At 41.7% G+C, this 15,421-nt stretch overlaps 1 protein-coding gene across 3 annotated transcripts in view; it reads left to right on the forward strand.

The window, feature by feature from the left end:
- pax5 (paired box 5) overlaps positions 1 to 15,421 on the forward strand; it is an 89,351-nt gene that overhangs the window by 51,228 nt on the left and 22,702 nt on the right. For 2 of the 3 annotated variants that reach the window (XM_088912421.1, XM_088912423.1), the window contains exon 7: positions 9,721 to 9,850. In XM_088912421.1, the coding sequence (XP_088768547.1) occupies positions 9,721 to 9,850 (130 nt within the window). Of the gene's footprint in view, positions 1 to 4,567; positions 4,574 to 9,720; positions 9,851 to 15,421 lie in introns of all 3 variants that reach the window. The other variant, XM_088912422.1, reaches the window with a different exon arrangement.

Here is a 15,421-nt window from a genome sequence, read left to right on the forward strand (position 1 = left end):
AATGCCATACATTTTACGTGCTGGTGAAAATAAATTGAAGGAAGAAAACTCAGAAAACAGGGAAGAAGTCAAAGTTATTGCCACAGAGGTATATGCAACTAAATACTGACTTTTCATACTGACTCTGAAATATACTTAAAGTGAACATGTCCAAATACTTTTTTACGTCACTTGAAATTCACTGGGTTGGACATGAAGTATGTTTATATTATCATATGATCAAATGTACTGTATGTGTGAAATTATCCAATTATAAAATGGACGTTATATTGTACTTGTCAAGCATATTAATCTCATTATCACAAATACATACTGTATTGCTTGACTGTAGAGCAAACATCACTGTTTTACTTTGCCAACCCAATACTTTTGGAGGGCACTGTAAGTATTTGATTTTGTAAATGTTTTAACCTGTATATGTATCACAAGAAAGAGTGTAATCCTAATACATACTGTATTAACATAAAATATCATTCAGGGAAGGCACTTTTGAGTCTCAAACACACATTTGAAATGTTCAGATGTCTAAAAACTGTTAAAGTGTTATAAGAGACACTGGACTGCAGATATTTTGTAACACAACTTTCTAGAAATGATAAATTATGAATCATGAATAATGAAAATTCACTTTTCTTGAAATGCTGAGAGTTGTTAGACATTTCAGCCCATTAATCATAACCCCATGACCTGTGGTGTCAGACTTTTCTCTTTACTTTTATCATTAACTGCAAGAGTGGAAAATGCTCTAAATTAGGCTTTACAGCACATTTCTGTGGCACATTGCCGCCTGCTGTAACATCTCTGCAGTGGCACGACGGGAATTGTAGTTCAATTAGTAATTTCACTAACATGAGAAAATGCATTCGTTCATTTTCTAGTGACTCCTCCATGTCGACGCGATGTCAGTGTTTTTTTTTTCAGCTTGTGTCCTGTGTTCTGTTAATAGAAGGAGAGCTTTGTGTACTACACAGCTGTGAAACAGCTTAATAAGCACCAAAGAGAAGTTCTGAAGCCTTATGTCACTTGAGTGACTCTTATGAGTCGTCTTCTTTGGCTCCTTGACATTGGTATTCTCAAGGCTTCTGGCCCCTATGATTGTGATTCTGTGGATTCTGTATTTATGCTAAATGCTGTCTGGAAACAACTGAGAAGCTTATTGCAAGCTACGACTGGCACATTGCTCAGTCTTTACTCAGCTATACCCATACCTTTCATCAGACATAAAGATTGCCCTTTAAAGAAATTTGAGTCTTCACCTGGGTTGTTTCTGTACTGTTGTCGATGGTCGTGACACAGCCTCTTCTTTTCTTTTGCCTTTTGAATTTTGTGATCCATCTCCCAAGACATGTCACGTTTTAGAACAGGATCCTAGGAGGACAAAACTTAAGGTGATTGAGGTGGGGATGCTTGGGGCACTAAAGTTTGCAGCAGTTCCTTGCCTTCTCAGTAGATAGTCACAGGACAGTGGAGAGCATTGCTGTGGAACAGCAATTGATCAGTGAAGCACAGGTGATTTCAAGATGATGACAAGCAAGCATACCCTTGGAAATTAGGAAAATTTCAAACATTTCTTTCAGTATTTCTGACTGAAACCTCTCAATTTGCCTAATAATGCAAACAATATCTACCCTGGAAAAATCAAATGCATCTATTACTTCCGCGACGCATTATAGCAATTTCTGTGAGTTGTACTCGACACTGCGGAGTTCCACAGTTTAAAGTGATAGAAGAACAGCAAGAGAGTTTTGGGACTGTTTGTCTTTACTTGATGGTACATACTTTCTAAGTAGTGCAGTGGTTTTAGCAAGAAACACTTGCAGTAAGCTTTTTGGAAAAGCAACACATGCCAAGTTCTAGAGTTCTTAAATAACCACAAGCAGTTGGGACCTTTGTCATCTTCTTCACACACTGGCACACCTCTCGTTCCATTTTGGCCCTCGTCACCACACTCAGGAACTGCTCTACAAACTCTGGTGCAAAGGAAAGAGTGCCCCCTGCTGGTCAACATTACCACTTCTCGCAGCAGCCTGGTTTTCCACAGGCAATTCAGTGCCCAGCTTTGCTGCCCTGCTGAAGTGTAGAGGAGTCAGACATCAAGGTGGAAGGTGTATCACTACCATGTCAGAGATCCTCATCATGCAAATATCCTGGCCTACACCCTGTTTGTTCCACACTTTTGTGCGTTTTCACTTGTGTGTTTTTTCATGTTTTGAAGGATCTATGGATACATGTGCGTCTCATCAGTTGCATAATCTTGTCGAGCACCATCCCCTCCCTGACGTGACTCAAGTGGGGTATTCACCACAGGTCAGATAGAAGTGGACGTGCTTGAAAACAGCTGCATTGGCATAGAGATAGTGTTGAAACGGAGCCCTAGTGCCCTGACTCCTGACCCTGAGCACAGTGTTTGAGCTATTATTGACCTTCTGTGACACCCCAATGGTGTCGTGCTTTTAACTGAGGATGAAGGACAACCAGTGGGTATTATGATTGTACTTGTAAAGCACTTCTGTTATCACAAAAGGAGGCCTTTCTAGTAGTTTCAGATTTCTTCTGCATTGAATCCCTTTACAGTGCCTAAAAGTTTTGCCATGTTCATTGGTTTGTTCTGGGCCTGTACTTGCAGTAATTAGACTTGCTCTTGTTTTTATTAAGATCTTTCCAGTCAGATCACAGGAATGCTTAAGCTAGACAAGGGACACGGTGCTTGATGGTTTAAGAGAACAGGGATGAAACACTCACACTGTATGGATCCTGAGAGGTTATTTAAATTATTCTGGTGATAAATGATGACCCATCATCATTTCCACTATGATACCTTCTGTAGGTCCTGTAGTGTCCAATACTTCGGGTCCTGCAGATTGTGCTGTAAATGAAACGTGCCAGTAATTTCAGTCAACTGCGTGCTTCGTGTACCTAGTCAGAATAAATAGATTTAGGAGCTGCTATTAAACTGTAATGCATGGGCAAAGGTAAAATCATTTTTCTGGCTAAGCAAACAGGGTTCAACTTTGAAAGTTGAACTTTGATTTTACTTAGACGCCAACATACTGTAAACCTTCTGCTATTTAAACAGCAAAGAATGTGTTTAAAGGCAAGCAGTTGAAATTTGAAAAAAGTATATAGTAAAAATTTACCACCCATTTTTTATTAAATGAGAGAAAGGGGATTTTTTAAAATAATTGGATGTTTTTAATACCAACGGTAACAACAAGGACACTACTCACACTGATTTGTAAAAATATCCATTGTATTCACATGTGTATTAAATTACAGACCCTTATTGCTCAGACAAAAGTCTCAACTCATCTCTCAGGTCTGTTCTCTTACTTTTCAATTTTCAGACTTAAGTTCATTTTGAAAGAAAAAGGTTAGCAGCGATGTATCAGCAAACCTCTCTCTGTCTCTCCATCTCCTTCTTTTTGCCTCTCTCACTCTCTCTCCTCAGCAACCTGCCTCAGCTTTATTCTCAGAAGACTATTAAGCAACAGCAGCCTATTAATTTGGCTTTTGACTTCACAGGAGCCCATAAAAAGTGCACAGTTGTCAACCAGAGTTCATTTTAATTTCCTTTCAATCACAGTAAATTATTCAGGTGATAAATCAGCCGGGGCAGTCTCCTGGCTGTAATAGAAACCCTAATTCCTGGCTAATTATCCAGCCCATTGCTGCCAACAGATCAATAGCACAACAAAATGGGGGAGGCAGAGGTAGACAGCCTCAGGACGGGGAGACAGCTGGGGTGGGAGGGGCGCCCTCTGAGTTCAGAGGTTAAACTGGGGAGAGAGGTCAGTTGGAAAGGGGGCTAGCGTCGACTCTGAGCGTGTCAGACGACCAGGCAGTGAGTGCCAGAGGAGGTTTCGGAGGCCTGTTACAGTAGCTGAGGACAGCACAGTAGACTGCACATGCCCATGTGTCAGTCAGTCTGTCATCATTCACAGACATTGAAGGAGAGCTGCTTGTTCTGTGACACCGCCTTTCTGCTTGTCAGCTGATGCCCCAGTAGAGAATAATACTAAATTCCATGAATCGCCTAGTCTTAGTTTCACTGGTGATGCCCATTAAGTATCACTGTTTTCATTTTTACAACTGATTTTAATTTTCACAAGCAGTGTTCATGGGGGTCAGTGTTTCTTATTTAAGGCGTACATGTTTGACATTTTATTATGTAATGTAAAGTGCTCTGCAGACTGGAGTGACCAGTGGTCAGGGCTCTGGCCTTGCAGCTGAAAACCTGTCAGCTCACCTCCTAGGCTGGGTGTTGGTATCCTAATTTTGAGTGGAGTTCTTTCCTGAGTTTGCTTCAGTGAAATGCTTGCTGGTCTACACACTGTAAATGTAAGTTGCTTTGGATAGAAGCATCAGCCCAATAAATGAATGATAAAAAGTAATGGTACTTTTATGGTCAGTGTGAATGGTTGCACAGATAAGACATACATTAACTAGGTCTGACTTAGCCCAGCCACACCAATGATTACAGTACATAGCAGAAGGCAGCAGACATAGAGTTCCCCATCTCAGCCTGTTGGGGAATTAACCGAAAGTTATGAAGAGCAGGCGGGGTGAGGGTAAGGTGGAAATTTTGTTTTGGGTTTGAACACAAAACAGAATCTTTATTGTCCACATACAAAAAAAAGGACTTTAGTTAAATACCTTATCAAAACAAAATGATCATGTACTGCACCCAGTCACACAGTAGGCAATGTTTTGCAGCTTTAAAGTTTTGCCCACTTGGATGGCAATAACCATAGCAGTCATAATAACACATGAAAGGTTAGGAATGAGAGGAGGCCATTCGCAATTAGTAACTAATTGATCAAAGGAGCTCATTTAGCTATTTCTTGAAAGAAGACAGGGTATCTGCTTCAACAAAATAGCTAGGTAGCTTCTTCCATACTCTCACAACCCTGAGGATAAAGGAGTGTTCTTTATCCTGTTCTTGATATTGAATGCACTGCCACTTACTGTAGTTTCCAAAGTACTTCATCCAACGAACTAGACGAATCCAGTGAAAATACCCACCTGTAAAAATGAGTGTAAAAATAAGTTGCCTGAGATAAAAACGTCAACCAAATAGTTTAGTAAGTTGTACCCAAGAGAGATGGGGCTTGAGACATCTTGCTGTTCTGGCAGTTTTGTTAATAACAGCTTAACTGAGCAATCTCCTATACATTCACTTATTTTCTTCAAATTGAAAGGCAGCTAACTTAAATTGCATCAAGTGATTATAATCAGAGGAAGATGTCGATTTTGATCACTTCTCAGGAAGTGTGTACAAGATTATTTCTTGTTATGGTTTAAAAATGTAAGCAGGTTATGTTATGTTATGCAGCAGGTCTGCACTTTTGTTTCTTTCTAATAATTACCTTTGATTAGATTTCAATGCTGATTAAATTTTCTAATCCTGGCCGGTATATGGTTTTTACTTCGTAGAACTGTTAGAGAAGCGATTTACGGTAAGCCCTCTGTTACTTACTGAGACCAGGTAGGGCCAAGATTGTCACTTCATTTTAGATGAAGGTCTTGATTGAGGTCATCAAAATCCTACACTGGACTGACAAAGTTAACCTCAGTGTCTGGTTTGGACTCACACCAGAACCCAGAGACGTACGGGGAAATTTAAGTGAAAAAGATCTGAGGCTGAAGATTGGATTCTGCTCCATCCACACAGAGCTGAGAGAGAACAGAACAAATTACTTAACAACACTGTGGATGCAGCCTCAGCAGGGTCTCTCAGGAAACAGATTGATAGGCTGGTAATGACAGGAGGGGCATGATGGGACTGTTGGTGCCTCTTCTTGTTCCTAACATCCTTCCATGTGGAATTTTTATGTAACTTGTTTACTGGGGATGGCTTTTTTTACACTGCCCTTCATTTAGTGTATTTATTTTAAATTTAGCTTTCATGTAGAATTCTGAATTTGTCTAAATTGTAAACACCTTATAAATATCAGTAGTTTTTTATTTCATCTGCTACTTCCCACCAACTCCTAAAATAAATCAGATCTTATATTTACCTAAAGAGAAAAGCTCGTGACTTCTGACTGATATCATCGGTGCCCTTAGTCTTCCTGTTCACAGGTTTTACAACAGCACAGAACATAAAAAGAGTTTCAAAGAGGAGGAGGCTATTTTACCAATTCACTTGGCTAGTAGTTTGGTGATCTGATGGATTTGTCCAGACATTTCTTGAAGGGTCCTGGGGACCCTGTTTCTATGAAATAACAGGGCCGTTTGTTCTATATTCCCACAATCCTTTGTGTAAAGAAATGCCTCCTGTTTCCAATGCTGAATGTAAATGTTCTTAATTTCCACTTCTGTCCTTGGTGCTGAAGTAGTTCTCTGTGTAATAAGAGCACACTGTATGAGTATGGTTCCTCAAAAATTATTAGGAGTTGATAGATGTTAATACTATCATCATGAGATTAGAGTTATATATGTATTTTTTTAAACGGTGTGCTTAAAGTGTATACCATTTCCCTGTAATAGCAATATCAGTAACTTTTGGGCCAGCTTGTTTGAATCGTGACTATTTTTCTTTCATAAAAAACATATTTAAGTTATATCAACTTGGGAGCTGAAATCTTGCAGCCCTTTAGTTAATATCCTCAGTGGACAGTTAGCGAGGGTTCCTTCAGGAAGGAAGGGCACAAGAATGATGAAATCTCTTCCATAGCCAAGACCGTCTCATCTTCTTTATCTTAGATACAGCCAGTCCTGGCCCTGGTGCTGGAGACCCACCATCCAATAGACTGATACATCTCCTTTAGAAATCTCTTTGGAAAGATTTGGAATAATTGCAAGTGCTGGATCAGTCTATCAAGGTCAAGACTTCCACTCTCTGTTCTTGGAAATTCATGTTTTTTCATTTGCACATGGTCTTAATCGACAGAGTGCGTCATTGAACAGTTTACCAGCCTGAGCCTGACTGGTGAAATTGACATTGCTACACATTTGAAATTGAAGGTCTGAGGCTACCTAGGAAAAGCTGATGGGTTGCAGATCTCCAGCATCGGGGCTGGCCACCTCTGATCGACAGCGTCATGATGGATTAATGTGTGGGCTTGGAGAAGGTGAGGGAGAAGGCGAGGCCCAGTGTCCTGGCGCCCTCCGACGAAGACCACGAGCAATGACAGTCCAGAACCCACGCCCATGCCTTCAGATTCCTGCTGTGCTATTCTGGCTTCCAAAGGCTAAGGAACAGGCCCTTTATTTGCTGGCATTTCCAATGGGTTCTTTTACCGTTGGCCGACCAACCCTGAACTCTGAGCTCTGAGTCAGGGGGAGCTTGTGTATTCCGTTTGTGTTGTGCAGCGCCGCAAAATAGCCCACATCGCCAGAAGCTTCGGTCTTACAAAATCCACCGGTAATGCGCCAATCGGGGAATTCTCGGATGAAATCAACCAGACAGACAGAGACATTGATTTAATGACTTTTCCTGTTTTTGTGCGGCTAATTCAGGTTTCCTTGAGAGTTCCCCCTGTCTTTTACACGAGAGTTATTTAACAACATAGCGTGTGTGTGCAGAACGTGCTTCTGTCTTCAGGGAATGACTGGGAGTTGGGGGGCAAGTTATCCTTCAGTGTTCCAAGTGTCAGCGGCTATTAATTCATATGTGGATATTTAACAGCGATGGAGGCCAGCTTTCTCTGTGTTTAAAATTATGGTATCTGTGCTGCGTGCAGATAAATTCTTTCTAGGCAGGCCTTGTCACCAGCCAGGCTGCAGCAATGCGGTGATTTATTCTTATTTATGGTCTTTGGGTCTTGTTTATATGAGAGGATGTTGACTGGGGAGGTAAGGGGGGGAGGCACTATTATGCAAATGACATTGAGCGTCCTCACCAAACCTAAATAATTTTTGTGTCGGGCGATTAAACCTCATCTGTTATTGATATGGGACTGCAGAGAGCTATTAAAGAGTCCCTGCAGTCCTTCCTCCCAGTAAATGGGAAAATTGAAAGGAGAGTTTGAAAAAAAAAATAGTCTTCAGGACTGCTTTGTGATTGCAGCAGGGGACCTGGAGAGTCTGTCTTGAAGTTACTCAGCCACCTCTCCTCTCCTGCTTATCAGACGCCGCGACACAGTGCGGAACCCGTTTCCTCTCTTTCCATTTGTGTTTTGGTCTTCTGGGAGAACGGTACAATTGGCTCAGGGAGTGTTGACAGCATCTTTCTTACAACTGCCCCTCGCCTTTAACAGAAACGCACACACACATGCATACCTCGCTCTCTCCCTCTGTCTTCCAGTTTCCCTGCCACAGCTGTGTTTTCACATTTTGATCAGGGTTGATAGCTTATGAATTCCAAAATTGACAAAATTTCCAGAAAAATGAGAATAATCCATCTTCCTTAGCTGCCTGTCAGGGGCTGGCGATACTTCATAATCTTCAATTACCCATGCTATTCTCAGACATTTACATGTCGGCATTAGGGCTAAATGAAAATGAGGAACAAAGAGAGAGGGGAAATGCAGCTATTTATGTGAACAGAGAGGGAGAGAACAAGAAGGGGTATCTTGGAAGCTGGGTTTTGGACCTGGAACTGCAAGTTGATAAAGAAGGACCATTATAAAGGTCGGGTCATTCTGGAGACAGAAGTCACGTGATTTTGGATCAATCTTAATGAATGACTGAATTTCAAACTCTTATCTCCAGGCTTGCTGTACAGAACTTGCCTTGATAAATTCTTGCAAAAGAGCACATCAGCACAGAATGAAGCTGTTGCTTGTCTCAATTAAGCATTTCCGAATTGTATGTTTTCATAGCCCTTCGTAAAAGACTACACTACACAATTCGATAACGATTTATTTCCTTCCTATTGGATTGGGCACCATTCTTTTTCTTTGACTGCTCTGTTATTGCAACGTAAAGAAAGTCAAATGTTGTGTGGTACTGTGCATATGTTTGGTGGAGTAAATTATACAATACACTTGTACTGTACGATACCTTATAGTACAATACAATACAATATTAGCATCATGCATGATACTAACCCAAAAACCTTAGTACATGCAACATTGAGCTCAAGAGTAAGTAATGTAAGTTCCATAATTCTTTAAGAAATGTTGCTATAATTTAGACCGTCTGGCAGTTCTTACAGACTTACAAATGCAGTGATTTTGAGCCATGAGCTGTGGTATTGTGACGATCTGTCGGGACTGTCTGCTTTTATTGGGGGTTCCATTGAACGTGACCAGCAGTGGGGATTCGTCTGAGCTCAGGAGACTGTTGTGTGTTTCAACGGGAGTGATGGGTGCAGCCTCTGTGAACCTGTGAATGTACAGTATGGATGCAGGGGTTGTGGCTGGAAGGGGTGGTTTAGGAGCCTTTTTTAGAACAACAGCTTGGTTACCGAATTCGAAGTTTCTAGGACTACCCATTGTTTTCAAATGAACACATCTCCCTTCCTTTGCATTAATCTCTACCGCGCTGTAGATGACAGTGACGCCTTGTTCCCTGCATGTTAGTTTAAAAAATAACTGTCCTCTTCTTAGCTTTCCCATTCCTGATATCAGAAAGGTTCTCAGCCTGACACTCGGACTACACAGATCTAGATCGCTGTACTGCAGCAGGTCATTGGAGGAACTCATACCGAAGGGTCTTCCCTTTGGCTTTGCAAGTACGGCTTGTGCTCCTTCGGTATCCTGAAAGAAAAAAGCTAGACTGCAAAGGCTTTACCTGGTTGCTTCTTGTCTCATGTGCTTGTCCCTGTTGTTTCAGACAACAGAGTACTCGGCCATGGCGTCATTAGCAGGAGGCTTGGATGAGATGAAGAGCAGCCTAGCCAACCCCACCCCTACCGATCTGGGCACCAGTGTACCCGGGGCACAGTCCTATCAGCTGGTGGCAGGTAAGGACACTTGTCTACTCCCCCCTGTGTTGTGGCGCATCTCTGGAGACACTTGTTCACTTAGCAGTCTGGGCTGGAATACCATGGTGAAATGGCTTCAGGGTCCCATTTTGACTGAGATTTACGATGTGGCCTGAGTGTCTCTGTGTGGCTCTGTGTGGCCTGTCTAGGGATGTAATGCTACAAGGACAGGGAAGTGAGCGCTTATGGCGTTGGTTCTATGTGAAGAAGTGAAGGAAACTCTGAAACAGAGGAGAAGATCTGGGGAAGTACAATGCTCAAGACATCCAAACTCACAGGTGGTCAGTATTCTGGCCGAAAAGGCCTTGAGAAAGGAAGACAATGAATATTCTCAAAGTGTGTAATCCGGGAAAGGTTTAACACACCATGGGAATTACATACCCTGCTGACATTTTTCATAAAATGCCTGGCAGCGTTGAGATTTTGCTGGGTGGAAACCCAACAATTGCTGGACAAACTACAGTGTGTCCAGTGATCAGTGATCAGTGTCAGTAAAGTCAATCCTAAAGGCCTAAAGATACAATCCAAAGACTCTCTGAAGGCTTATTCTAAATTATTTCCTAAAAAACAGTAATACTGTACATTCGTAGTATATATTGATTTCTGTCTCAAAGATTCCCAAACCACTTTACCAAACGTTTTAAGTGCCTACATACTGTTATAAGATATGGTGCCTACACAGCCCTATATAAATAGGACTTCTTCTTAAACACTAGGCAGTAAAACACCCTTGGTTTTGGAAACTTCAAATTCCTAGAGGAATCCCAGGATTTAGCAGTTCCCTGGGATGGGGGAGCTTGAGGCTTCTAAACTAAACAGGACTTACTTTCTCTGATGAGCAGCTTGCAGTTTAGGTTGTGTGATGGTGGGGATACAGACAAACCAGCCTGTGCTGATACTCTAGGTGGCTTGCTCCTATACAGTACGTGCAGTGCGTTAAAGGGCCTGACTGTAACATACAGTACATGCATTACATGACATACAGCTTTCCCCAAGATGCCATCTGTATATTGTGTATTGCTCTTTTTGTTCAGGGGTGGCAACTAGAATCTGGCTCATCTCAGACATTAGCCTGTGGCTCTGGAGAGTAGATGTATTTATTTGCCTTCTTTGCACCATTCTATAGTAGTCACTCTGCCTCAGACACACTTGCAGGGAGAGAGGCTAATGGAATGCTCATGTAAATTTTGCTTTCTGATTGTCTGGACAGCCCCACACCCCCATCGCCCATCCATTTAGGACAAGCAGCTAATTAACTCCTACCCTTGAAAGCTCTGACAAATGCATGGATTCTGCCCTAATGAGAAAATCATTACGAGACCCGAGGAATTGTGGCCGGATTGCGGCTCGGCTGACAAGGTATATTAAAAACCACTCATCCAGGAGAGCAGGTGGGCTTGTCACACACAACGCCCAGCGAGGCACCGAAGGCAGGAAGAGGAGCACAGCCTGGTCTTCCCCCAGAACACAGCACGCGCACAAAAATAAAAGGCAGCGATATTTTTGATGAACCTTAGTGCGAATAAGGAGTGAAAAAGAGCATCAGTGGCCAGAGAATCAGATGGAAAAAGTGTGGAAAATCTATAATAAACCACTAGATTTATGATAATAGAATAAACCACTACAAGAAAGACACAATAGCAATTTTCTCTTATGACTGATGGCAGCCTATCTTATCATTTGCATTAGACAGTCTAAGGCAGACGAAGTTGCTTAATTTTAGTTTCTCACAAGTAGGGAGATGAGCCTACTTTTTGTTTTGTTTTTGTTGCTGTTGCATTTGTATTCATCACTTGCAAATGTTACTTAGCCTCTTTGCTAATTCGTGGTTTTTAAAATGAAATGGTATCCAGTTCTTTTCTTCTAAATGGACGTTCAACACTGTGAGTTTGTGCCATGCGTAACAGGGATGACGGCTGATGTGACATGCTTCCAAGTTAAATTGAGTAAAGAATGAATCTATGAAGTTATTGATTACAGAGATTGGAGATTAGTGGTACACATCAGCAACTAAATGGTGGTTCTGTATTAAGTATTGAACCTTGAGGAGCATAATGAATGAATTCCCATTTCTAAGCATCATTACATTGTCAAGTATACTCATCCCTTTGGCAATTAATTGAATGGTGATAGGCACCATTATCATGCAGTTACAGTGTCTCAGTTTTTGAAAGTGAATTTGGAGGACATTGTATTGTATACTACATGAAAGTGTTCTTGACACAGGTGATTAGCTGTAATTAACTTATTCTTGATTTGTTTGGGTGTTGCTTGGGCTATGTAGAACAGGGGTCTCCAGTCCTGGTCCAGGAGAGCCTCAATCCAGCAGGCTCTGTACCTGAAGCTCACAATGAAATCATTCATTTCTAAAGTTATAGAACAAATCCATTGTGATCAACTGAACAGCCCATTTGATGAATTAACTAATTTAGTAATCATTTAGGACGAAAATGGAAGTACTCTTCAGCCCTCAAAGACCAGAGTTCTTTCAACTGAGGAAATTACTTGTTTAATTCATGAATAACTTTGTGGTATACCAGTCTTTTAAAACAGATGACCTATAAGGCTAATTGGATTAGGGCTTTCCAGGACCAGGGTTGGAGACTCCTGGTGTAGATTAAGTGTTTAAATTATGTTTTAACTAATTGATTCCAAGAGAGCACCTACAAAACCTCTCCTCAGAAGCAGCTTGGGGCTACTCATAGATATGCATCTAGGGGAGCCAGATTGTGTCAGTTCAACAGCGCCCTCTGGTGGCTATGAGGATCTTAACTCTTGGCATGTTGCTCAAAGAGAAATAGACATCTCCTTTATTTTTGGGAAGACTCATTGCACTCAACACATATTAAATCATACCAATGACAGTGTACATGTGAAAAGTATTGTTAGACACATACAGATCTTCATAATGCAAACTTTGTGGCAGGCATTTAAAGTTATATTAGCTATATAGATCTTTTTAAGGCAAGAATAGCAAGGGAGCTCCTGTACATCACAACAAGCCTGAAGTGCTCTTGATGTTCTTTTATAGTGCATGATATGATAGGAAATCAATTAAAAAGTCATTGATAGCCAATACAGAATAAGAGTCTGGAGGATAGATAGTTATGGGGGATTCAGCTGGGTTTGGAGGTCTGAAAATACTAGACAGGTGGGCACAGAAACAGTAAGACATGCAAGTGTAGAATTGTCACCTGAAACTGATAGATGCTGAGTAACTGGATGGCCTCCAGATTGTGTCAGTGTTCACAGCTTAAATCAGTTTAAATCTGCATTGAAATGCAAGGGCTTTATTTATTGGAAGCATCCTATCTTAAGAACTCAATATCAGAGAGTCCATGATTAGTGTAACTCGTGTTCTCAGAAATGAGTGATTAGTTCTCCCCTTTGAAGGACTTTGATGTTTTAAGATAAGTCTGCCTTGAGTGCAGGGAAACAGGTACATTTCACAGTCCTGCATCTAGAGATAGTTGTGTGGCTCAGGTTGTTTGACAGATGAGGAAGGCTTCTGCATAGAAGTGTGATTTTGTCTTGTGACAAACCTCCTCCAAATTCTCCCTTAGTTTCAGCACCACTTGCTTAAAGCTACCTCTGCAAGGCAGAATGCTTGGGGGAAGAAAACATGATCAAAGCCATCAAACCCTAACAAATAAACAGGTAGCTGGAGAGAAATAAATTACCTGGAGCAGAGATACACTTTAAACAACTTGTTTTTTACAAAGGAAAAGGAGCATAAAGCGTGCGAGTCCATATTGAACTGAAATATATGTCCTTCTCAAATACCGTTTTAGTGAGCCTGCCTGCCCCCACAGCCCAGCAGGCTGGTTTCAGTTCAAAGTATCATTTGCTGCCCTGGGGAAGTTCAGTTCTGGTGGGGAGACTCTTTCTCGCGGCAGCCTACAGAAACAGTACTCATACCCACGACGTTGAAGTGTAATCTTTGAATTACACTCTACACGTCTGTGCTGTGCAACCCTTTATGTCCTCAACTGGTTGGAATTATTTCTATGGTGGTTGTTAAGACCACCAGAGATAGGTCTGCTGAGCTTGGGCAGTATACTGTATCTCTACCTTGCTTACGTTGTCATGTCTGCAAGTCCCTTTAGCTTAGTAAAGGCATTGGGTGAGCTGTAAATGCCTGTCTGGGTACCACGTCAGTGTGAGTCTGCAGCTCCTATGAAGTCTAGAGGACTGAGGCTCTCCAAAGGCAGCTTTGGAAGCCCTTGACAGAGATGTGCGGTTAATCCATGTCTACATCTACCGTTACTCCTCCAGCTTTTGTAACAATGCATTACAAGATTGAGAAAGTAAAAATGCAGATATCAGCGATTCAACAGCCAGGACCCCCTCCTCTCAGAGTGTCACAAATGACATTTTTCAGCACGTGCTTCTAGCCCACCACTCGAGGTGTTAGATCTGGAGCTCTTTCAAAACAGTGGTGCTACGGCTTTTAGCGTGCTGTTTCCAAGATGAAAGCAGATGACTTTGAGGCTGTTAGGGACCCACTGGAAGCCGAGTCCTATGTATGCTAAACGCTCTGTGAAATGGGGATCTGAGTGACAAATTCAGACGTGCCTGAGAGGTGACCTTCTCGTCAAGGCCGAGATGAACTGCAGAAAGCTGGAAATCTGCTAACATCCCCCCAGCGGAGGCGACCCTGCCTGACCCCCTCAACTCTGGGATTCCTGCTAGACTGCCTATGAAGAGCCCATCTATCTTCTCACAGCACGGCTTCATCTGAGCGGTGCCGCGACCTGCTTCAGATTATGAACCAGTCACCGCTAATGCCTTCCTGTCGCATCAAGTGTAAAATAAAACTAAAAAAAAAGGAGGCATGTCTATATTTTCTGGATGATCTCTGGCACTCACTCAAACACACACCATGTACTGTAGCTCTGAAACCCCTCGGCATTACCCAAGGAAAAAAAACTTGTACTGTAGGCATTATGCTGCCGAGATCGAGGGTTTTAAGGCGTGTTATTAAAAAACTATTTTAATCAAAATACTGACAGCATTTGAGATCGACATGATTTTTTTTTGTCCATTCCTATTGTACGCTGTCCCTAGAAACAGCCAAACAAACGTTAGAAGAGAAGTGGTGTTTCTTTTATAAATGACCTCTCATCTGCTGGGCAAATGGAAGGAAACAGTCTTGCAAATTGAATTCCTGGATCTTTACTTTGAGCGTTTTTTGCCCGTCTACAGTTGGAAAAAAAGTTGCGGTGTTGTGTGTTTTCGGTTTCACAACTGAAGGAATCCTTTTTCACGATCGAACTTAGGATGCTTTTGTGCTGGCTAACAATATTATTTCCCTAAATGAGAAGATGTTTCTCAATGTGAATGGCTACTCAGTAAATAAAAAGATCATGAGAAGAAGAGTCTGAAAATCCTTGATTGCTTGATTGCTTGATTGCTAAAAGTCTGAAAGAGTCTGAAAGTCCTTGATTGCTAAAAAAGGCCATGCCAGAGTGTTATACTGGGGTCTGATGGTATTCTGCCAAATTTATAAATGGACATAAGAGATGTCATTCAAAGACACCAACAGAATTT

This window comes from Atractosteus spatula, chromosome 1 (assembly GCF_055471065.1).
Source record: "Atractosteus spatula isolate fAtrSpa1 chromosome 1, fAtrSpa1.hap1, whole genome shotgun sequence".
Classification (NCBI taxonomy): domain Eukaryota; kingdom Metazoa; phylum Chordata; class Actinopteri; order Semionotiformes; family Lepisosteidae; genus Atractosteus; species Atractosteus spatula.